This window comes from Zootoca vivipara, chromosome 3 (genome assembly GCF_965207765.1).
Source record: "Zootoca vivipara chromosome 3, rZooViv2.hap1.1, whole genome shotgun sequence".
Taxonomy (NCBI): Eukaryota; Metazoa; Chordata; class Lepidosauria; order Squamata; family Lacertidae; genus Zootoca; species Zootoca vivipara.
Window position 1 is genome coordinate 54,290,855 of NC_142586.1, and position 25,327 is coordinate 54,316,181.

A 25,327-nucleotide genomic window follows, 5' to 3' on the forward strand; every position below is an offset into this window, starting at 1 on the left:
TTGCTGTTACACATTACTAGTTGCGCATAACACTTCATTGGGTACGGCTATCTCTGGCTTAAAGCCAATGTGATTTAAGTTGGAAATGCTGGCATCTATTGTTGGCAACTGCTTGCTTGATGCTTCATTACTGTGGGCAGTTTTTAAAGTGCTTTCTGTCGTTGAAATGAATCATACTAATGGCTTGAGTGCTTGGAAGCTAAAGTAATAGCTACTGTACAAATGCCAATCGGGCCCCCTTTTCCATTACTCTCCTTGGCTGCTTATTTCAGAAGTGCAGATGATTAAAGTGAGTGTGATCATTACAGCTTCTTGAGAACTAAAACATTAACTTACTAGAGTCACATCTTGCAAGCTTCTCTTTGAAACCCCTTGGGCTAGGGGCAAAAAGCACACTGGAAATATTTTTTTCTTACTATTTTCAAAAGCTGAGGTTTTAAAAGCATAACAAGAAAAACTCCTTCCTTTCCAACTATTAAATAGCTTGGTGTATGTGATATGTAAGGGGTTTTTTTTGGAAATTTTGGGGATGTTTCTAGGCAATGAATACATCACTCTGACAAGGCTTGGTGCCCAGTGACTACATGCTTGCTGGTGAGTTCAGTGAAGAAGATAAGATATCTTTATTGTCATTGTCCCCTTGTGGGAACAACGAAATTACTCGGTTGCTACATCCACTCAGATAAAGCATTCCGCATAATCCAAAATTACAAAACCTAATTAAAAAGAAAGGCTAGTGATGAGTCAAATGGAGTTCATTTAACTGGTCAATAAAGTTGTTCCCGCTGTAGGAAACAAGGTTAGTTTACATTGCCATCTGTTGTGGAATTCAATTGTACTTTGATTAATCTGGAAGGTAACCAAGGCCTTGTTTACATGCTGAAGATAGAGACTCGTGGTCTGCAAGGTGCTGCAAGGAACGCAAAGAATTTTGTGATATCCATTTGTTATAACAGGTGGCAAAGGGGCAAGTTTTTTCAAGGCCTTCTCTTTATTCTATATGAAAAATTCCAGATTTATGGAATTCCCATGTGCTAGAAAGATAGTAGGTGTTGCAGTCCGAGGGCGTTTGTGACTCCCAGACAGCTAATAGATTTTAATAAATGTGGCAGTACGTGGGGAGTCTCTTCCTACATGCGTTATAAACTTATGTTCCTCACTTATGATTATGTAATAAGAAATGAGTGCTGCTCTTCTGGTTTATGTTGAATCTTCTTAATTAACTGATCCTTTGCCAGTTTGATTAATAATATTTACTTGAATCATAGAACTGCATACAAATCCTCCGCAAGTTGAAATGCCCCCCCCCTTTGTTTTGCTTTGAAAGTTTACCTAGGACTACCGGTATGTATTCCTTCTGCTCATGAAAAATGTGTCTTTTGGACTGCTAACAGAATAATTTATGGGATCCATAGGATCAGTGGACTGAAAGGAGTGCCCAGGGACCTAATTTGGACAGTAAACTTAACCATGGCTTAGAATGTTTGGAAACGAGTTGCATAGGGGCTCTTCTTCTGCTTCTCCCTTCTCTCTTCCATCATGCACATGAAGAGGAGAATGAACATGTCACCTTTCACTTTATAACAAAGTAAAGTTCCCTGTTATGGGCAAACTTGGTGAACCATGGTGTGTTATAATTGCTTAGTTAAAATCTGGAACAAACCATGGTTTGATAGCCTGGTGAGATTGGCAGGGATAGGGAACCTATGGCCTTCCAGATATTGCTGGACTACAATTCCCATCATCTCCAATCATTGGCCATGCTAGATGGGGCTGATGGGAGTTGTAATCCAGCAACAGGCTCACCACCCCAATTTCGGGTGAAGACAGAAACTTGTAACCTTCCTTGTGCATGAAAGAGAAAGAGGGAAGGGGAAATACCGTGTTTCTCCAAAAACAAGACACCGTCTTATATTTAATTTTCCTAAAAACAAAACAAAACACAGTGGCTTATTTTCAGGGGATGTCTTTTTTTTAATTAAGTATGGTACAGTTTAACCTACAAGGTTAAACCTACAAGGTTAAACTGCCTATCACTATGGCTTATTTTCGGGGTATGGCTTATATTCGGAGAAACACGGTATGTATGCCCAGTCAAATTGCTTGTGGTCTTAAAAAGTTAATTCCTGTGTTTGCAACTAATATAAGGAACAAACTCCTAGATGTGGGAGCATATGCAACATACATAAAAATAATACTTTCTCTAATAAATGATTACAGTGGTGCCTCGCTTAACGAAAGCCCTGCCTAACGAAATTTCCGCTTAATGAAAGGATTTTTCGAGCGGAGGTTGCCTCGCTAGATGAATTTGTTTTATGAAAAATTTGTCTAGCGAATCGCGGTTTCCCATAGGAATGCATTGAAATTCAATTAATGCGTTCCTATGGGCAAAATAAAATTCAAAAAAAAAAATCAATGCATTCCTATGGGATTCGCTAGACGAATTTTTCGTTATAAGAAAAGACCCGTGGAACGAATTAAATTCGTCTAGCGAGGCACCACTGTACCGGTAATTGTTTTAGATAGAATAACTGCTACTTCTGTACTCACAAACCTCTAATGGGGATTAGAATCTCAAATTTACATATAATATTTATTAGAAGAGTGAAAAATTCTACCCTTTTATCATTGTGGAATCACTTTGATTGTGAATATACCATGATGGTTAAGTGATTACCAGAAGTAATCAAGGCATATTAAATAATTTTGAGTGTGCACTCAAGGAACAGAAGGAAAATAATTGTCAGAAGCCTCCAATTAGTACAGTGATTCTGCATGAACGCATTAGAAAATGAAAACTGAATGTTGATGTAGAGATCTTAAATTTTCTCAGTATTTCACCCTTCATGCTGTACATTAGTACACTGTGCGCAGTGTGTTGGAATTTAAGTTGCTATAGAAACCTTAACTTTGGCTTTATAATGTGGATAATCTGTGGAGGGTTTAGCTGCCTGCCTCTGTACAAAAAATAGCATTCTCTGCATTGCTAAGTTACCATAGTAGTTGTTTCCAGGTTCTCTTTCCCCTCTTTTTGCCACACATAATAATACATTGCAACATATGGTAGATTCCTTTTTTGACTCCCCCCCCCAAGGCTTTCTCTCAAATGTTTTTAAATTAGTTTTCAAGCATCCGTAATTTTGAAGACTACAATGGCTAAAACGTATGCTTGATCTGAAAAATACCTCTCTTCTGTTTTCTGTCCACATTAATGGCATTTGCAAGTCATGCAGTGATGCATCTCCTCTTAAAATGTTTTCTTCTCCACCCATCATATATATTTCTTCTCCACCCATCATATATGTGCTTACTCAGAAGTAAGTTTTGCTGAGTTCAATAGAACCCCTATTGAGCCCTTATTGTTACAAGCAAATACTGTACCATTTAAATTCTAGCATCATGTGCAAAAATTCCACTGAGTACAGGGTATCAAATCTTGTTTTAAGAAAATGGGGTATTAGATATATTTGGGTTTTCTTTGCAGCAGAATCCTGTACTTATTTTTGACAGTAATCTGGGATGTCCACATTCTTAGTCATCCTTTGTGTGTGTGAGAAACATGACAGAGTGACTTGAAAGGGACTCCTACACCCACTGGATCCAGTAACTTCACCAAAATCAGGGTGGACTTTTTAGAAACATTTATATCCTTTATGTTTTACTTTTTTTCATCTTAAAACCATCATGTGGACTTGCAGTGGATCCACAAGAGGGTGCTGCTCAGTCTCTTAAATTGACTAGAAGGCTACAAAACCAGTCTTGGAAATACTTGCTGCCTGTATCTTATTAGTTTCATATTAGTATCTTGTGAGTTTCTATTTGAACAGCGCACCTCTTCTTTTCCGGCTTTTGTGTGTATAATAAACATAAATTTGCAAATGTGTTTTTAAAACAACAACACAGTAGGTCTGAGGTCAATCAGCGAAGATAATAGCAGGATTTTTTTTTCTTTACTCATTTATGTGCAGACTTAAGCAGTGTTCCCCAAGCCTTTAATACTTGGTTCCACTTTTTAAAGCTCTCTTTCTTCCCTACTTACTATTTCAATTCATTGAGCCAGAACTGTGCATCTGCATTTAGTGTGTGGCTGCTTCCAAAAGCTTGGATTTAATATTTCCTTCTCTTTTCTATCCTTATTTATTTATTTCATATATTTATGACCTGCCCTTAAGCAAAAGGTGCCCCAGGTGGACTTAAAAAATAAGTGAGCCAGAATGCATAATTCGACATGTTTCAAGTTTCCCCATCCTATTCCTCTTATTTCTGAAATGTGGGAAATGAAAAAAAAAGTCATTGGCTGTTGCAGGTATGGAAACAATGCAGTGATGGCATTCCTTGCCGGAACGAACCTTTTCTGAACATTACTGGGGACAGAGGTAGCCACAAGTTGGCTGTGACATTTAGCTGTGGTCATATTCGCCCAGTTCAGATCACCATTCCTTGGTTCACAAACCACTGAAGCCAGAATCTTCCCACCAAAACATGGCAAGACTAGGAGAGAGACGGGATAACACTATGAGTCTAGGAACAAGTATTATCCCAACCCTATCCTCCTTCAGACTGCTGTCGTATTTTGGTGGAAAATGTTGGCTTCAATTACGGTAAGCCAGAGTTCCTGGCTGCATCCAGACTTGGGTATTGTGGCTTAACATTTTATATTCTGTTCAGCTGCTTGTGCAAAGGGTGGAGAGATGTGGCTGTGAAGGGGCTGTGTACTGGTTCATGTGTACCTTGCCTTAGAAGCCAGGGTTTTTGGCTGTGCATAACCTACATATTTTCACGTGTTCGACTGGAGGTAAAATGTATGTGCTTCCATTATCTTGAAAAGAAGATGATATGGTTGGATGCTTCTTCCGTTCCGTTTCAAATGTGTTAGTATTCAACAAGTTCTTAATGAAGTTGCACTTTCCCTGAAAAACCAGCTTCAGGGTTATTCCACATCCAGCTTTGGCAGTAGAAGCCCATGTGGTCTTTTGTGGCATCAAGTGTCGTTTACCAGGACTGATGGGAGCTCCAATGTAGGAACACAGAGGGCCTCAGGATAGCCACCTTTGCTGAAGATAACATTTCCCAAAAGCTGGACCATGTACCAGAATCCTCATTGGTGAGCAGATGTTTTATGCCAATGTGTTGGAGTTCTTCACCCAACAAATCAATGTGGAATAGATTCCCTGAGGACAAATATTTTGAATATAGCTGCTGGCAAATGTTCCTAACAATTTGTTAACTAACAGATTTTTGTTTACAACATCTACATATACTCAAAACCAGGGGTTGGCAAGGTTTACCGGCCATGAGCCGGATCACTCCCATGGAGATCGTCCGTGGGCTGGACTGGCGTAGCACGGCGCCAGAAATTGCATCTGTTCATGTCCACGGCGCCGAAAATTGCTTCTGTGCATGCCCAGATGCCGAAAATTGTGCCTGTGCAGAAGTGATTTTCAGCGTCTGGACATGCTCAGATGCGATTTCCAGTATCCGCGTGCGCAGCCACGATTTCTGGTGCCACTTCGTGAGTCCCTGTGTTGTGTTGCTCTGGTTTAGCGCAACACGCGGGGGACTTGCCGAGCGGGTGCTTTGGTTTGGGGGCAGCTCGTGGGCCGGTTAAACGGTCTTCATGGGCCGCACGTTGCCGACTCGTGCTCAAAACTCTACAGAAAATATAATAGTAAAAACGTCTGTCTCTCTCCTGTCAGTGATATAGTCATCACCCTGAACCACATTAGTTCTAAAGAGTATGGAGGAAACCTTGTCATGCATACAGCAGTGGTATGCCATTGAGGAAAAGCTGTCTCTAGGCTGAATTCGGCAAAGCGGTTGAGAATCCTGGCCTGTTTTGGCACAAAAGCAGTCCTTGGTTATCTTGATTCTGAAGTAAATGTTGACCAGTTAGTTTCAGTGGTAGTAATACAGCAATTGTGGAAAGTGATGTTTACTTTATTATATTGATCTTAATCTTAAAAGTAGTCATCCCTTTGACTCCTGCTTGTTCTTCTTTTCAGAGAGCAGACTAGGAAATAAAAAAAGGAGTGGGGAAAGAAAAGAGGAACACTAGATATTGTAAACTTGTGAACTTAATTTATGGTTGCAGGGAGATTACTAATGCCTTCTCCAAAAGGTCTCCTCCCACCTTTGGTACCACTGTGGCATGAAGGTAAATGGTGTTTCCGTGTGCTCTGGCTTCCATCGCTCCAGAAGCAGTTGAGTCATGCTGGCCACATGACCTGGAAAGCTGTATGTGAACAAACGCCAGCTCCGTCAGCCTGAAAAGTGAGATGAGCGCTGCAACCCCATAGTTGCCTTTGACTGGAGTTAACCATCCAGGGGTCCTTTACCTTCTACCTTTTTATACACAGCGTAAGAATATTGAGGAGAGTATGGGAATATCCACAGTTATAATCATACTTGCTACTATTCTAACTGAAATTTAAGAAATATATATTATGTGGCCCACAATAAAAATAGAGGCTCAATTGTAAAATGCTTTCTGGAATTAAAAAAAAAAGCAATGTAGTGATTGGATTGGACAACCTTGGTTTGGCTGGATCCAGGGGCCACGCAAATGGCATCAAGGGCCAAATGCAGCCAAAGTTGTGTGTTGGACCCCTGTGATTTAGACAGACTGCAGATTATTTGCACTAACAGTGCTATCTGTATTTTCCTTGTATGTGACCTGGTGGGAAAACGGCGCTCTGTGAAATGAAGATGCAAAATGCCAGATCTATTTTCTACCACAAGTGAACCCCCCTCAAATTTATGTTTTGTTTTAGTTCAGATGCCTTGAATGTTCTGTCTTTGTGTGTGTTCTTTCTGAGCACTAAAACAAAAAACAGAAGCAAACAAACAGCACTCAGGTTGTTCATTCTTTCCAGGTTTCTTGTCTTTGGTGGATATATGTACAGAGATGTTTAACCTGTGGATAGAACTTCTGCACAGTGCATTAAAATAATTGCAGTTAGATGGTGAATGAATTCTTTGTAAAGTGGTTTTAAAGGCAGTTCATTAACGTTGATGTCGAGACTTCTGTTTTTATTTGACACATATACACACACATAAAATCCCATGTGCAACTTGTGTTTCCCTATTTGTGTTTCTATTTTAAGGAACCTTGTGTTCCCCATGCAGTGAATTGAGCCATGGCTATTGTTTTTCTTTTCTTTTGTTTTTGGTACAATAAGCTTTGTCATGTGACAGTGCTTTCATTGGTTTAATTTACCATGCTGTGGGACTATGCACTGTAACTCTTCAAAAAATAAATAAAAAAATAAATAAAGAAGCAGCAGCAGCAAATCAGGTGTTGTCGGCCTGTTAATTTCTGAGCTTCCTCTTTTCCCTTCCTCAGTGATAACTGCATGGGCTGTGTGTGAACATGAGACGATAACTGGAAGTTCAGAAGCTCAGCCACTTCACCTTACACTTTTTACTATTTGTTTACAATGGAGATCAAGGAAGAGAAAAAAGAACGAAGACAAGGCTATTTTGCCCGGTAAGCTACTTGCTGCTCTTTCCGTTGTTTCAAAATGCAACTGTGGACTTTCCCCTCTGTTGGTCGTAATGTTTTAATCTAGGGCAAATACTCTGACTGCTGTTTTCTGCTTGCCATGTAAATTATGCTTTGCTTTCTTTTTCTTCGTTGTCTCTGAGTGTCCACACTTCTGTGACACGTACAGATAGAGCCCCCAGAGTGCAACTAATTTTGAACTGCTTGGAATCTTTTTATTTTATTGCTACTGTATGTTGAATTTCTGCTGCTCCAGAGAAGTGGACACGGAGCAATGGATTCAAAACTACAAGAAAGAAGATTCCACCTAAACATTAGAAAGAACTTCCTGACAGTAAGAGCTGTTCGGCAGTGGAATTTGCTACCAAGGAGTGTGGTGGAGTCTCCTTCTTCGGAGGTCTTTAAGCAGAGGCTTGACAGGCATATGTCAAGAATGCTTTAATGGTGTTTCCTGCTTGGCAGGGGGTTGGACTGGATGGCCCTTGTGGTCTCTTCCAACTCTATGATTCTATGAATCTGGACATTAGGGACCTGCTTCCTGTCTAACCCGTTTAACCCTGATGCAACCAAGCTGCAAGTTGCAAGTCTTTTCCTCCAAGAATGTAGTGCAAGGGTGGGGAATCTCTGGCTCTCCAGAGGTTGCTGGATTACTACTCCCATCATCCCTGGCTGGAGCTGATGGGACTTGTAGTACCACAACATCTGAAAGCCTGGAGGTCCTTGACCCCTAATGCTGTAAGGAAGGTTTCTGAGTACAGCACACGTCAGTATTCATAAAAGAAACAGAAATGACTAACAACTCTGGTATTTCATGCACCTCTGCAGATTACTAAAATAAAATATCTAGGAATTAAAATTAGTAATTAGACTTAGTTACCTACAGCTTACTGACTACTATCCAGTGCATCAGTACTTGGGAATAAGTTACATTGTAGTCAATGTAGTTTTCTTAGTACAGTGGAACCTCGGTTTATGAACACCTCGGTTTATGAATTTTCGGTTTATGAACGCCGCGGACCCATCTGGAACGGATTAATTCACTTTCCATTACTTTTAATGGGAAAGTTCGCTTCAGTTTATGAACGCTTCAGTTTATGAACAGACTACCGGAACCAATTACACCCATGTTTCAGTTTATGAACGCTTCAGTTTAAGTACTTCGCGGACCCGTCTGGAACGGATTAATCCACTTTCCATTACTTTCAATGGAAAAGTTTGCTTCAGTTTATGAACGCTTCAGTCTATGAACAGACTTCCGGAACCAATTGTGTTCATAAACCGAGGTACCACTGTAAATATGTTTAGGATTGTGCTGCATGCGTGGATGGCAACATTTCATTTATATATTTTTTACCATGGTATATAAAATTAAACATTTTTATTAACTTTGACACAGGTTTGTTATACTTGAGCCATGGCTCAAGTTGACTCTCATTTTAAATAGTAGGTATATTTAACTTGCTATGATAAAATTATATAGCTTTCTTGGTTGAAAAATGAAAGGGGGGAAATCTGTTTTTATTCCTTTAAACATACTGTGTTGTTTTTGTTTGAAATCTGCTGTAACATCAGCAAAAAGGAGCTGCCTTGGTGGTTCTGTGCCACCTCTGCTCTTCATTCTGTGTTTACTGCAGGTGAATTATAAACACACTCCTTGATGTAACAAAACCAGATCGCCACGGTGGAATGTAAACTGTAGTTAAAGTGCGGTAGATCTTTTTAGGATTATTTATGCTGTTATGACACCTTTTTGGAAGAAAAAGAAGTGTATCTCAAGATCATGAAATAATTTGTGAATTGAAAGGCAGCAAAATCGATGAGATTTCTAGGGTTGTTTCCCCCCCAATTTTTAAAAAAATACCCACAGATGTTATCAAATGCTGTGAACTGGGAAAACTCATTCTGAAGAAACCATATTCCTAGAGAAATATTTAATATCTAGCAAGCGGCCAGTGATAGACACTCTATAAAAGGTGAGCAAACTCAGGGGCCCAAGCACTCCTACAGGCCTCTCTGGCCAATCCTCTCCCAGGCCATCCCTCTCAACACCCTGCTCCATAATACTACTGATTCCTGTGGTGCAGTAAGGCAAGGCACTAGGGTGAAACTAGCGTCTCCACTCCCATCATTCAGCCTGGACACTGAGGTCAAAGCTCCGAGGGCCTTCTGGCAGTTCCCACACTGTGAGAAGTGAAGTTACAGGGAGCCAGGCAGAGGGCCTTCTCGGTGGTGGCACCTGGCTGTTTGATTTCAAGGAAATAAACAACTTATCTGACTTTTAGAAGACACCTTAAGGCAGCCCTGTTTAGGGAAGTTTTTAATGTTTGATGTTTTATCGCTTTTTTGTTATTATTAATATTCTGTTGGGAACTGCCCAGAGTGGCTGGGAAAACCCAGCCAGATGGGTGGGGTATAAATAAAATTTATTTATTTATTTAGAAAACAGGCAGCCAGTTTTGGTGTGTTGAGTGCTTAATACTGCTCTGGGGCAACTGAGCAGGTTTGGTTATAATTGGCTCAATCAGCATGGTGAGCCTAATCTTGTAACGATCCTGCAATCCTGGGAAGGCAGAACAAGTGGCAATGATTTTATTTATTTATTTATTAAATTTACACCTTACCCTTTCTCCCACGGGAGTCCTGGGTGGCAAACACAGTAGTGTTGAAATAATATAATTAAAGTAAAATAAAAGCAACTAAAACTAATTACAGCTAGTTTACAGGTAGGTAGCTGTGTTGGTCTGAGTCGAAACAAAATAATACCTGATGAAGTGTGCATGCACATGAAAGCTCATACCAAAATAAAAACTTAGTTGGTCTTTAAGGTGCTGCTGAAGGAATTTTGTTAATTACAGCTAATAATTTCAAATTCCACAAACTGGGAACTGTCACCAAATAAACCCTTATAGTCGAGAATTGCTGTGCAGTACATTTCTCTCTGTGGCTCACTGCACTCCCCCCCCTCCCTGCCCTGCTGTGCTTTGTTTAGGTGTAGGTGAGTTGTTTTAGGGTTTACTTTCTAAGCTAGTTTCAGACTTATTTTTATGCCCCGATGACAGATTTCCTGCTCCCTGCTCGTGGAAGCTATTTCCTATTTTGGAAACCTTGGTTTCAAACCAGCTAGCTTTAAAAAAAATATGAAGTGTGCATGGGAAGCTGCCCAGTAACACAGCACACTTCCCTACACAAAAGCACACCCCAAATCTTTGATTCCTACCATTTTCTTTAACAACCTTAGGCATGGCTCAGAAAAAGTCACCAGTCGGTACAAGCGCACCACATATTTTGATGTAAAAAATGTACACACAAAGCTGCTCTGGGTCTAAAATGCATCATTATGTGTTTCTTGTGTTTGAGAGTATATCTTTTGACATTATATGTACCTCATTTTTAATTTAAAAATATGGAGTCACTTTTTGTTTAAAAATAGAGTATCTTTTCTAGACGAACAGAACCCTTCTCTCTCTGGAATGCTTTTCTTGTTGCCCCCGCAAGGTATTTGTGTGCTTTAGTTTTGCTCATAATTGGGTGTCCCCTCCCTTTTCCCTGTTTTCTTTTTTGCCTTTGCTGTAGACCGAAATAATAATTGGTTTTGTAAGCACAATGTCTGCATACTGTAAATAGTTTTATCTGCCAGACACTCTTGTTTTCCCCCTCCTGTTGAAATTTCAGATCACGGTTGGTTAAAACTGTGGGATAATTGATCTGTTTCGAAAGAGCCTGTGGCAAGGATTTTGAGGCTGTGGCCTAGTCTAGTGAGCAAGCACGGACAATGCGTATACTCAGAACTGTTGTCATTTTGGGGGGGGGGGGTTTGTTGTAGGTAGGCCATTAACCCAGGCCCTAGCTCATTGCAGGATATTCAGAGATAGAGATCACAACCAAGAGATACGGTAGCAGTCCAGCTTCTGCTTGAAGATCTCCAGCAAGTGAGAGCCTCCCACCCTTATTGAATTGGTTCCGTTGTCAATTTACTCTTAGCACCAAGAAGTTTCTTCTAATGCTCAGTCAAAATCTCTGCTCTTCTGTATCTTAGATCTAGCTGTGTTCGGAGGCAGTAGATAACAAGTATTATTTGCCCTCTTCTGTGTCCCTCAGATATTTGAAGTGTGGTATCAAGTCCCCCATCAGTCTTCTCTTACCCAGGCTAAGCATGCCCAGTTCCTGCAACCTTTCCTTCTTCATTTTCATACTCCTGACCGCCTTAATTGCCCTCCTTTGAACTTGTTCCAGTTTGTATTTCCTTCTTAAAGTGTGGCATTTAGAACTGGACTTTGTGCTACGAGTGAATAAAGGGAAATAAAGAACTATTACTTCTCCTGACTTGGAAACTATGGACTATCCAATGAAGTTGTCCCATTAGTGCAAGCACTTCCACTTGTGCAGAGGAACTTCCTCCTTCCCAGCGCCACCAAATCTGCTCTGAGTTTTGTAAGGAAAAGTGGGTCAGATCCCAAAACCCAAACCACAACAATGATTATTCCAGTTGCTCCCTTTGAGTAAACAAATAATAGGATAATCTCTACTAGGTATTTCAAATAAGCAGTTTCATAAATGGGAGGGAAACCCTGTCTGTTTTGACTGTGATCTCTTTCTGTGTAGCTCTAGCCTCTGATAGTGTTGATTTTCTCTTGTAGGGGAAAGCCAGTTTCTTGGTAGAAATGTTGTGTTAAAATGAAAGGAAAAGAAAAAAAACATTTGGAAAAAACATGTTGCATAGCAAGGATCCACTGGCTCTGACCTTCAAAAGTAGGATGCTAAGCATATGGTTTAAAAACATTTGTTCCTTTTTCGTGTGCATGAAACGGGTTTGACTTATCTGTTCTCATTCTGCAAGGTGCCCTATTTTGGGACAAGGGACTTCAGTGGGCAATTATGGCTGAGAATAGCAAGGTAGTTCCTCTTAGTTGTATACTATAAAACTGCTTTCTTTCCCCCCCCCTGCACTTTTTGCAAAGTAAAAACCACTTTACAACGTTTTGTTGTCTCCAGGAAGGAGTTATACATATTTGGAGCATGGATAGCAGATGCTGTACTGCTGAGCTGCAGTTGGAGTAGGTTGCCTCGATTCTTTATCCTGTGTTTGCTAGCTCCTGACAGTGCCTAGTAATGGCAGGGTCCCTGAAGGTGTGTCTGTATTCCCAAAGTTGTACCACATATTGTGTCCGGGTCTGATGCCGGATCCCACACAGAAAGCAGCAAGGATGGTCTGGTCTGTGGTTGCAGGACCACGGACAGCTCTTATTCAATTAGTCTGAGGGCCCCAACCTTTTCTCAAAGTTTTTTGTGTGCTTCTGAACTCGGGGTTCCACCAAGCCTACTGAAACTTCTGTCCTGTGCATGGATGGAGGGGCAAGGCAGCATTCTTGGATTGTAGAGGTTCCAGCACACCAGGCGCCTCTTGTGCTGATACTAGTTAGTAGTGTCATCTGCAGCTACCCCAGAAAACAATTTCACTCTGCATCCTGCTGATAGGCCATTACAGAAGGATATATCTTTGGGTCCCTTCCAGCTCTACAATTCTACAAAACTAGAATTAGCTGACTCTACTCATTACTGGCCTGACTTTAGTCTACAAATTTCTTCTCCCCTTCCTCTACCCAATATAGTCTACTACACTGACCAGCAGAGTAGCAATCCAGAAACTCAAAACAGGACCCTTTTTGAGCCCTTTCTAGAGATCTTGGGGTTGAACCTGGGTCCTTTGGGCATTCAGAGCACGTACTGTGTGTGTGTACCAGTGTGGTGTAGTGGTTAACAGCGGTAGACTCATATTCTGGGGAACTGGGTTCAAGTCTCCGCTTCTCCACATGCAACTGCTGTGTGACCTTGGGCTAGTCACACTTCTTTGAAGTTTCTCAGCCCCACCCACCTCACAGGGTGTCTGTTGTGGGGGAGGAGGGGAAAGGAGATTGTTAGCCGCTTTGAGACTCCTTCGGGTAGTGATAAAGCAGGATATCAAATCCAAACTCTTCTCTTCTTCTGTGCCATTCCACTACAGCCCTTCTGTTTCCCACTTTCTCTTTGGCTCAAGGTGACTTACCACTATAATTAAAAACAATAATTAATGAAGATGTAGTACAGAAATAGGGGGAAATATTAAATTTCACTTTTGAAAGAAAAGGTTATTCTTCATACATCAATGGAGTCGTTCAGATCTCTCTCTTTTTTTGTAGATGTTCATAAGAGCCTCAGAACAAACATGTATTAGAGGGCACTGATTTAGATAACCTTGAATGAATGACATGTTTATGTGAAAACAAAGCTAATCATAAAGCCTGGGCAGCTGACTGTGAAATTATAAGTTTAGACGATGAAATAATGAATAGATGCTGGCCAAATATATTAATCAGTGTAGTAGTGTTTGAGATGGGGATTAACATGGAACCTTATTTAGGCTCATATCGGCTGGAGCCGGCTTTGCTTCCATCAGAAACTGGTCCCATGTTGCTCCATAACACCAGACATCCAAGCTCACGTGGGAGGAGTCACCTGCCACCGCTCCTCCTCTCCCAGCAGTTTCTCAGTTTCTTGGTGCAGTGATGTTGGCATGGGAAGGACATGCCATATCCTCACACTTGCATGCAAACTCCTGATGTTACCCGAGTAACATGATAAGATGATGTGTTGCAGCAGCAGCACATAACCTGCTGAAATAAAGGCTATGAAAAGTAAGTTCCAAATAATGAGAGAGATAAAACCTCAAGTTTAGCCACATTTGGGATTTTATTTGTAAAAAGATAAAAGCCCAATGTGTTTTGGTCTGTGATTATTTTAGGCCTTTGTTATTTTAGGAACAAGGCACCACGTGCATTTTTATCAATTAAAAACCAGTTAAAGTATATCTGTGTTATTTATATGCTAATATATATTTGTTCGATGTAAAATGTAGAAGCAGTTTGCAGAAATCTAGGTTAATAAAGTCACACTGTCACTTTCACTGAATATTTATGTGATGTATTCAATCGATCAATCAGTCTCTATTACGGTCAAAGATCAGACAACAGAAATAACAATAATAACACACATAACATCAGCACCAAGGGGGAGAAGCAGTAGACAAAATTGAAAATGCCATATGTATTGTTCCTTTTACAGCTCCTGGCCTAAGATAATCACAGGTGAAAATGTGTTGGGCTTTTTTACAAATAAAATTTGTGCCATCTTAAGATTCTATCTGTCTCATTTTTTGTGTCATTTTGGATGCTTATAGGTCTTAATAAAAAATAAGTTGTCATGTGTGATATCAGGTGCGGAGAAGATGAAGGTTTGGTTTGTATTGGCTGCGCTGCTGCAGCCAATGGGACTGCTCTCAGCTCCAGTTACCTGATAGGCCCTAAGAGGGATCCCTTTTGAAGTCATCACCTGACTGTTTAATGTTTTATTATATTTTTAAATATGTGGAAGCAGCCTAGAGTGGCTGGGGCAACCCAGTAAGATGTGTGGGGTATAAATATTAAAATTATCATTATGGAATTTCATCAGAGAAATGTTGGAGGGTATGTTAAGTTAGATAAACAAAGAATTGTTATTCTGATCATTGCAATTTAGCAGGATCAAGGTACATAAAATTTTAATGATCAACAGTTAGCCAATGAGATTTCTGCAAATTAGCTTATTGTCTGTATTGCTTTATTGCGTTTCTTTTTTTCTAGTTTGAAGAAGAAGAGGCTAGCTAAGCAAAATTCAGAGGCAGCCTCCTCAAATGCTTGTGGGATCCCCACAGGTAGAACTCAGACTGGAAGAGATGATGGAAGTAAAGCTGTTCTGGTGCAGACCAATGGCTCTCAAGAAAATGGCAAAAAGTCTGGGGAAAAGGAGGACTTGGAGAAAAAAAAGAAAAAAAGCAGTCAGCCAAAGGATATTAGGCGCACAGATCTTAAGCGATACTATAGTATTGGTGAGTTTAAGTCAAATACTGTATTACCTCTTTGAAATCTTTTGAGTACTTTTAAAGTGTAACAATTGTGGTGTTGTGTTTTTTCTTCTCATTATATTGCTCCTATACTTTCAGTAACCTTCTGTAAGTCAATATGGAATATATAAACACGTTTTAGTTTTATAAGCTCCCATTTGGATTCTGTAACATTGCTGAATCTTGGCAGGACTGGTTAAGTGTGCGAAGTCCGTCTGCAAGCACAGATTCTATGTATTAGAAATGACAAAAGTTTCTTAGCATCAAAATAAAATATCTTTTTACGTATTTGAATGTAGTGGGTGAATGGGTTGGCTTTTACCTTCAGAATGGGCACCTGTCTCCAATCTGGCACCTTGTAAGTGGAGGTTGGATCTAGCTAGACTGGGGAAGGTAAAACGTAGTGGAATGAGTGTAACTGTTTGAAAGGATTCCTAGCCACAAGGCTCTGGGACCAGATTTCTTATATTCACCTAATCTCTCTGTTTAGCAATTTTTCATTTTGTTGAAAACATTCTATTTTTAGTATAAAATACCTTTTAACCAAGTGAAACATAACACTGTTGAAAGAGTTAGTTAGCAGTGTGGAGGTTTTTGTGTACACACACACACACACACACACACACACACACACACACAAATGTCTTTTAAGACTTAAGAACATAATAATAATCCCACTAAGATCATATCATGGGTCCATCTTATCCTTATCACTAAGCAGGTTATGGAGAAATGTCATTCTTCTGCTGTTGCCTCTTTAACCAGTTGTATTCAGTTCTATACTGTCTCTGAACACATAAGATCCTATAGCCACCATGACTAATTAACCATTGACAGACCATAATCTTCTCTAATTCCTCTCTGAAGCATTTAAAGTTGATAGTAATTGCCAAATCCTGCGGCTGTGAATTCAATGATTTAACTGTGCATTTGTGAAAAAGCACTTACGGTACTTTTGTCTATCCCCAATCTACTGCTAATCAGTTTTAGTGGATGACTCTTCATTATACAGTTTATTATTCCTCTTTCCCTCCCTAAGGTAAAAATGCCCCACTGCTCCAGCTTTTCCTTGTTGGGAAGAATATGAAGAACGGCATGTGTTGCCCAACCCAAGTAACTTTTATGATATCCCAATAACCGTCTAAAGAGTAAACAGAATCTGCAAAAATGACTCCATCATTTGGCAGGGCACTACAAGGATGATGGCTGCCTGTGAAGTTGGGAAAGATTCCAAATAACTAGAGTGGAGCTTGTAAGACAGCTATCCAGGACAGCCATAAAACATTTTGCTAGCATAATGAATCTGTTTAGCATTTATATGGCAACAGTGCAATTTCAGCCTTCTTAGCAACCTTGAAAAGGGAACATTAGCTTCTTCCCTTGCTAGAAATCCCATGGTTGTGCCTTTCTCCAGCAGTCTGATAATGAAGGTTCTGATGACACTTTAAATTTGAAATGGAGCATCAGAGAAATAATAAATCTCTGTGTGTCCATTTTTAGAAAATCACCTGTTTCGTTTTGCAACTAAAGAAACACAAAATACCTATTGAAACAGAAACCCCCCCAAATATTATTTGATGGTAAACCCCAGAGCAGGGGTAGCTAATGTGGTGCCCTCCAGAAATTTTGAATTGCAACTTGCAGTTTCCCCAACCTGTGGCTGCGGCAGATGGAGCTATAGTCCATAACACTTGATGGCCGTAATGTAGTTTGCCCCTGCTCCAGATTTGGTGCTGGTTGATACGGGATTTAACCAGTCTCAGAGCTACATCCTGTCGTGGCTTTATGCAAGCATTTCTGTTTTCACAAGGTGGTGCCAACACCACATTTTTCTCAGTTCTCCATTATGCACTGCGGCACTCCATGGTAGCCCCAAAGATGCTTCTCAGAGTTGGGGAGCGCTCTGGGGCAATAGGTAATACAGGACTGAAGGCTGTATTGAGGATGGGAGAAGGTATGTGAAAAACATAGTGTGTTTACTTTTACCTACCCATCTATGTGTATGTACAGACATACCTGGTAAGAGTTAAGGCTTCCATCAAATGGTAGTATGATGCCAGGTTTTAAAATGCAATATTCCTATTGTGCCCTGCAACCTGAAATTTGCTCCCTGAAGCAGATTTCGGTCAAGTGCAGTGGGAGGAGACAGGGGGACAGTTCTGTTGTGTTTACGGAAGTTGTTCCAATTGCCAGTGACGTAGCTGGATACAGAAGGTTTGGTTATATTGCATCTCCTTAGGTTATATTGCTTCTCCTTAGGAACCAATAGCTTGAAACACTGGGTACAGAATAAGTGCCCCACGATTTGAACTTGGTTGAAATGTCTGATTTGTGGCCATCTCCCGAGGCTTATTCCTTTGCTATTATTTTTTATGATGGTCCATTTTAGAACCTTAAATGGCTGGGCTGGCAAACCAAAACCCTAAGCTGGATTCAGCTTTTCTAGTTAACATTTATGTTGTAGCTTCCTTCAATGGTCATCTTTACAAGGTTTTGCCTTGTTTCCTCACACTGTTCTTTCCACTGAAGGGACAAAGTTTAAAAGTGTAACCTTGTAAATCAGTAACCACAAACCTGCTGCTCTTAACAAGTAAAAACAAATAAATTCAAAGCTAGCATTGTAGTGGCATTCAAATCTCCCCCCCTCTAGTCATCCCTGTGGTGATTGGGGCTGTGTTGTTTTTTGGCATGAGATCAAAATTTTCAACATATTTCCAAGTTGTAAACACTCTTCCTGACTATCAGAATCAATAACACTTGTCTATTTTTGCCTGAGAAGCTAGTGCTCACCAGGGCAATGAAGAGAGTTCTGGATTTGATGGACTATTGGTCTAACTTGTTACATATTGTGTGTGAATATAAAGATGATCTCATGATCATCCTGGAGGAGGAGAAAGGAAAAGTGTGTGCGTCTGAGACTCACTGTGGCTTATCTTCATAACACTACCTGTACACCCCACACATACACTTTACTCAGCTGACCCTTGCAGATCATGTTGGAGAGGATATTTCTACCTCTACACTCATCAGATGATTGATATGATTTCAGGGGAGGGGGTGATTTGCATCCTCAACAGAGCATTGGACACACCCAGCAACACCCAGTGCTGTGCCTGCTTCACTTCATTTCATTTTCACAACCACTGTCAAAATTGATGGGATCTTATCTAGAGGCCTGGAAAATTTGCTGGGGGGGGGGGGCACTGGATCAGGCCTCCAAACTGGAGATTTGCCACCCCTGTGTTAAACAATGTGTAAGCTAGTCCTCTGTACATGTTTTACATTCGCATTACATACAGTGGGAATGCAAAAGCGCTTGTAAAGTTTACAGCTGTGGCAATTTCTATATAAATCTCATTAAGTTCAAGTTGTGAGAGATACCAAAATTAGCGTAAGCCTTGCTTGTGAAAACTCAGCACACTACGTGCCATCTCTGTTGCCTTGGGATCCTCCTGTTCCCTTTGCTACAAGGGGACTGTGCTCATATTTCAGCTGAGGGGTGGAGTATGCAGAATTACACCAATCTGCTGCACTTTCCTCAGAGCTGGATTTCACAGACTTCAGCAAGCCCCTTCCTCAGTCACTTCCTTAGCAGAGGCTTTGAAAAAGATGGGGATTTTGTGTGTGCACACACGCAAACACACACAAGTAGTAGCACTATTCTATTCTAATTTTCTCCGAGTGGGGGGAAATTGGCCAATTTGTATTCTGAGTGATTTTGCTGTGGCTTATTTTCTGTTCTCTGTCAGTCTTGCATGCTTTCAAGTCCAGCGAGGCTGATTTAGCAGAGGCGTGGCAAAGAGCCTTTCCGTTCCTTTTTTTTTTTTTAAAGAAAGTTGTAAAAGGGGAAACTCAGGACTTTTGGACACATGATTTAGGTCACTTGCTGGCATTCCTGTGCTTGAAGATGTTTGCGGTCGAGTGTTGCTGTGCCCACCATCCAGGAGGATTCTGCAAGAGCTGTTTGCCGGATGTGCCCAGAAAGGCCTGCCAAGCTGCTGCTGTTGCTGCTGCCGCCTGTAAACTCCCAGGAAGAATAATCAACGTGGAATGGGAGGAGGGTTTGCCGTCTTCAGGCTACAGTTCTGCAACCGGGGACAGCTGTGAGTCTCTGCCAGAAGCTGTGGCCATTGATCACAGCGAGATGGCAAAGAAGAAATTCCTAAAAGTTATGCACAGCTTTTCAGCCCCAAAGCATTTTTCCTGGTGTGTGGATTACAGGCAGCCTTACCTGTTGTTAGGTATGCAAACCACTGATTCCTGTCTGCTCATGGTTATCACACATGGAGGAGGAGTGGGGCTCAGGGAGAATAGATCTTGGGAAACTAGACAAGGTGAATGGGCTTTCAGAGCGATCTGAGGATGCCTAACCATATTTTTCATTACAGCTTTTTACATCTAACTCTCCCACTGAAAACATAACACATCCGCTACTGTGTGTGCACGTGTGATAATGACAATCACCTAGAAATGTACATTTAATGTTTATTTATTTTTAAAGTGTTTTAAGATATTAAGCAACCATCATTGGGCAGCTAGCTTGAGTCTGAACTCCCATGGTAAAATATAATGCTGAAGCAAATCTTACTGAAGAAAATGGGACCTCAATGCTTTATTGTTAAAAATTCATATGGTAATTCTGATGGATTGCACATTAAAAACAGGCACATGTATCTTTTCTCTGATGTTTTATTTTAAAAAAATCAAAAAATTGTCTCTGAAGTTTATTTTAGTTGGAGGTGTGTGTCCGTGGAGAAAGACAGATAAATTGGCCTCATACCTTTGCCTACTAGGAGGTTTTTCACTTTAAATCTCCTATCTCATGCTGGTTTGTTTGTTTGTTTGTTTGTTTCCTCCAAGGAAGAAAATACACAGCCCTGTATTTCTCCTCTACAAAGCAAAAAGCAAGCAGGAAGAATCTGAGCTTCAAAATAGTTGGAAGGGAAAGAGTTAAACAGCTGCTTTCTTCCTGCCTGGCCTCCTTTATCTGCTCCCTTTCAACTGAAATTTCTAACCTCAGAGGCTGGTGTTGGTTAGAAAGAAAGAAAGAAATTTCAAAGAAATGCTTTCTTTTTTGCTTAAGACATTTATATACCACCCTTCATAATGTTTATCCCGGGATAGACATTTTTTAAAATAATTTGTTTCGCCCTTAGGTAGGTTCTCGTAGCAGATATACCGTGTTTCCCCCTTTTTAAGGCGTAGTCATAAAATAAGCCATAGCAGCATTTCTAAGCATTTGAGAAATATAAACCGTACCCCGAAAATAAGCCATAGTAATAGGCGCTGTGCGGAAGAGATCACTGAGCTCCCCGAGTCAGCAGCAGCAACGCCGGCCGCAGCAGTGTTTGCTGAGTCCTTTCTTGCTTTTGGGACTTGGTTACTGTGCTGGCTTGGGATGGTGTGTGTGCAATTGCTGTTGCTGCTTCGTGTTTTTCAGCTGGATTCTCTGGGTTCTAAGCACTTTCCCCCGTTTGTTTGTGAAGCAGCACTCGGCTGCAGCCCCTGCCTCTCCCGACGGCTGCATGAATGCGAGGCTGGAGTTGATCGCTATCTCCTTTTCCATTTCTTTTGTCTGAGCACCCGGCCCCGCCCCCTCTCCCCTTCATGGAATGAAGAACGGAGTTTTAGCAGCATTTCCTCATTATAAAAAAAAGGTCAGGAACTTTTACTTTAACCTCAAAAATGGGATATTTCCTCTCTCTAAAAACAACTCTGACCTGAACACCAATAAAACGGGGGTAGATCACCTCCAGTTTATAAATCCGCAAGTAGATCGCAGTCTCCTGGAAGTTGGGCTCTATACTTTGGCTGATTGCAAGCCTTTGCATCTTTAAAAAACAAAAACCATGCGCTTCTCAGTCTTAATTTTCCTTTAATTCATCCCCCTATACCCTCCTCCAACCATTGCCTCCTTCCATTCCTTACCCCCCTCCCTCTCTCCCCCTTCCCTCACTCCTGTGCGATCTCATTTAGTCATATACTTGCTTTTTCTGTTGTGTTGTCTATTTTATATTTAATATTATTACCCTTTATGATGTTATTTTTCCCCTTGCGATAATTATTTATTTTTTATCTTTAACTAACTTTCCTTTCCATATTTTTCCATATATAACTCAACACTTTCCCATTCCTTCTTAACTCTTTGGATAGAGTGCCCCCCCCCCATTATTGTTGTTAATTTTACAATTCCTGGATTTTTTATGGAACCGAACAGCTCGGGTGCTTCAGAATGTGCCTTCTGTTGCTACAGGGCTATGGGGCTTCACTATTTGACCCCCCCCCCAGGTTGGGATTTTATAAAGAATCACCCCCGATCCTTTCCTTTGTCTAAACAGACCTCTTCCCCCCTGACTTTGGAAGGCTGTGCTTCAAGGGTGATACCAGGGGTTTTTTAAGACCTGCGCCTCTTAAGGATTGTTACGGTCCATAACTTCCATTGCTTTCTACAGGGTTGGGGGTTTAAAGCACTGCCACCCCCACCCCACCCTGCAGGCGCTCGGAACTGGCAGCGCCAACAACGCGCCCAGCAATGTGCAGAAGAGAGCACCGAGCATCCTGAGCCAGTGGGTCCCAGTTGTACCAGCACTTTTTTTTAAAAAAAAGACACCCCCTGAAAATAAGCCACTGTGTGTTTTTTTGAGGGAAAAAAGTTATAAGACGGTGTCTTAAAAAAGGGGAAACACGGTAGTAGATCCTGTGTGGGATATTCAAAGTGGGAGAAGCAGCCATAGCTTTGTGTGTTCAATCCTTGGCATCTCCAGTTAAAGAGATGCTGGATGTCTGGGAAAGGCCCAAGAAGACCCTTGAAAACTGCTGCCATTCAGAGGAGTTGTAGGCTAGATGGCCCAGTGGTCTGATTTGCTATCATTCCCCATTTTGTTTTCCTGACCCCCATCAGTATTTTCTTTTTGCCTCCCATCTAAAGATGCACTGATGCAGTCATTCGGAAGAAGCAGCAATAACAAGGGTTTATCTGACACTTAGAACTTTGGAGATGATATGAATATATTTTATGATGTTTCAAGGCTGCATTTGGTTTCATCTGTGTTTCTTTTAATGGAAGATTTTTCATCTGTGTTTCTTCTAATGGAAGATTGTATGTATTGCCGTGCTGCCCCACAATCATCAGCTGAAGGGTGGTTCTAGAAATAAAAATAAGAATAAGGCTATTCCGATGTACAACTTTGCTTAATGCTGGCAATGTTGTTAGAATGGTTTTAGTTATGTTAGCAGCAGAGGTACCTTTACTGCTTATGTGTGAATATGGCCTGACAGTTTCAAGCTGCAGTATTGTAGAATGAACCGGTCATGTGTGTCCTCAACAAAAGCATCTAGCAGAACACAAAGGATATCCTTTCGAAATAAGTTTTGGTTTCTGATCTTGCAAAAGACTAATGCCCATACAAGGTCTTCTGCGGAGTCCTGCTGAACCCAGTAGCCTCAACCAAGACCATAAAAATCTTGGATGACTGGAAAGAGCACACATAGGCAGTTGTGACATCAGCGGACAGCAGAACGCACAATTCTTGTTGATATTGCAAATTCCTGAGTGATTTGTCCCATCATGATCTCAGCTTTGTCCAGGCCCTTAGGCACGCTGTGTACACCTCAGGTAGATAGTGGCGGGGTTTTTGTCGTTAACATTTGTCACAGTGTATTTCAACTTTTTCTGATGTAACACCCACATTTAGCTTCAACTTGCAACCGTTGACCCACTTTAAATTCTTTACCATATACAGCATCCCTGTTTTTCTTCCTCTTTCTCCTTGCTAAAAACACAAACAGATAAGAAAATATTGGTTACTCACCTTAGCTTAGGGCATAACTCACTTGTGGCTACCAGCATACCAATAAAAGATCAGTGATACTTCCCTTACTTAATGCAACATTCAAGCATTACTGTTAAAAATGTTGTCAATAAACAATTATATGCAAGAATAGCTTTTCTGTGAGAGGCAGCCCTGTATTGAAAAGTTTTTAATATTTGAGGTTTTATAATGTTTTTATATATGTTGTAAGGTGGCCAGAGTGGCTGGGAAAGCCCAGCCAGATGGGTGTGGTATAAATAATAGAATTATTATTTGTGATTTGTTAATCTCCAGTTTTCATGTTTGGCCGAGACAAACCTGGTTTAATATTATTTTACCACAGTAAATTTTGCTTATGTTTACCGATTAGTGATTTGAAAGTTGTTCACACTTTAGGTCATTGGTCTCTGGGTTTCTCTTTCAGAGGACAATCAAACCAAAACCAATGAGAAGAAAGAAAAGAAAATGGTCTCTCAGAAGCCACATGGTACAATAGAATACACGGTAAGAGTAGCTGCACAGAATCTATTGCATGAATATTTTTGGAAGTGGTATGCCCATTCTTTGCCCCCATGCTATGCAATTCCTCTACATCCTAGTTTGTTGTTTTTATCCTATTCACAAGGGAAAGTGATCCTTTTCCTGAGTATAACCAGGCAGGAGCCACCTGTGTCTCCACTAGTACCACCAATGGTATCTATTCACTAAAGGTCTTAGTAAATATCCACAATATACAAGAGGTTTCATCTTCCTGCATGCACTAGTCGGTCTTACCTATACTAAGTTCCCCTCTTAAACATAACCACATTTGAAGTAACTGTTCTCAAGAACAAAATGTGACAGGAGTGCCTCTCAAATCAAGGAATTGTTGTTGTTGTTTAGTCGTTTAGTCGTGTCCGACTCTTCGTGACCCCATGGACCATAGCACGCCAGGCACTCCTGTCTTCCACTGCCTCCCGCAGTTTCGTCAAACTCATGTTCGTAGCTTCGAGAACACTGTCCAACCATCTCGTCCTCTGTCGTCCCCTTCTCCTAGTGCCCTCCATCTTTCCCAACATCAAGGTCTTTTCCAAGGATTCTTCTCTTCTCATGAGGTGGCCAAAGTATTGGAGCCTCAGCTTCACGATCTGTCCTTCCAGTGAGCACTCAGGGCTGATTTCCTTAAGAATGGATAGGTTTGAACTTCTTGCAGTCCATGGGACTCTCAAGAGTCTCCTCCAGCACCATAATTCAAAAGCATCAATTCTTCGGCGATCAGCCTTCTTTATGGTCCAGCTCTCACTTCCATACATCACTACTGGGAAAACCATAGCTTTAACTATACGGACCTTTGTCGGCAAGGTGATGTCTCTGCTTTTTAAGATGCTGTCTAGGTTTGTCATTGCTTTTCTCCCAAGAAGCAGGCGTCTTTTAATTTCGTGACTGCTGTCACCATCTGCAGTGATCAAGGGGCCCAAGAAAGTAAAATCTCTCACTGCCTCCATTTCTTCCCCTTCTATTTGCCAGGAGGTGATGGGACCAGTGGTTTTTTTGATGTTGAGCTTCAGACCATATTTTGCGCTCTCCTCTTTCACCCTCATTAAAAGGTTCTTTAATTCCTCCTCACTTTCTGCCATCAAGGTTGTGTCATCTGCATATCTGAGGTTGTTGATATTTCTTCCGGCAATCTTAATTCCGGCTTGGGATTCATCTAGTCCAGCCTTTCGCATGATGAATTCTGCATATAAGTTAAATAAGCAGGGAGACAATATACAACCTTGTCGTACTCCTTTCCCAATTTTGAACCAATCAGTTGTTCCATATCCAGTTCTAACTAGCTTCTTGTCCCACATAGAGATTTCTCAGGAGACAGATGAGGTGATCAGGCACTCCCATTTCTTTAAGAACTTGCCATAGTTTGCTGTGGTCGACACAGTCAAAGGCTTTTGCATAGTCAATGAAGCAGAAGTAGACGTTTTTCTGGAACTCTCTAGCTTTCTCCATAATCCAGCGCATGTTTGCTATTTGGTCTCTGGTTCCTAAATCAAGGAATAGGGCAGGGGTTAAAATCACTGGGCATCTTCCAAGGCCCATGCCCTAGTAGGGGGCCCAGTGACAATC

The 25,327-nt window shown here is 41.0% G+C and overlaps 1 protein-coding gene across 8 annotated transcripts in view; it reads left to right on the top strand.

Moving 5' to 3' along the window:
• NCOA7 (nuclear receptor coactivator 7) overlaps positions 1 to 25,327 on the top strand; it is a 65,650-nt gene that overhangs the window by 8,521 nt on the left and 31,802 nt on the right. For 4 of the 8 annotated variants that reach the window (XM_035109245.3, XM_035109247.3, XM_035109246.3 and 1 more), the window contains exons 2-4: positions 7,343 to 7,486; positions 15,157 to 15,401; positions 23,652 to 23,731. In XM_035109245.3, coding sequence (XP_034965136.3) covers positions 7,437 to 7,486; positions 15,157 to 15,401; positions 23,652 to 23,731 — 375 coding nt within the window. In that variant the 5' untranslated portion in view covers positions 7,343 to 7,436. Of the gene's footprint in view, positions 1 to 7,342; positions 7,487 to 15,156; positions 15,402 to 19,230; positions 19,658 to 23,651; positions 23,732 to 25,327 lie in introns of those variants that run through there. The other 4 variants (XM_088666115.1, XM_088666117.1, XM_035109243.3 and 1 more) reach the window with 4 other exon arrangements.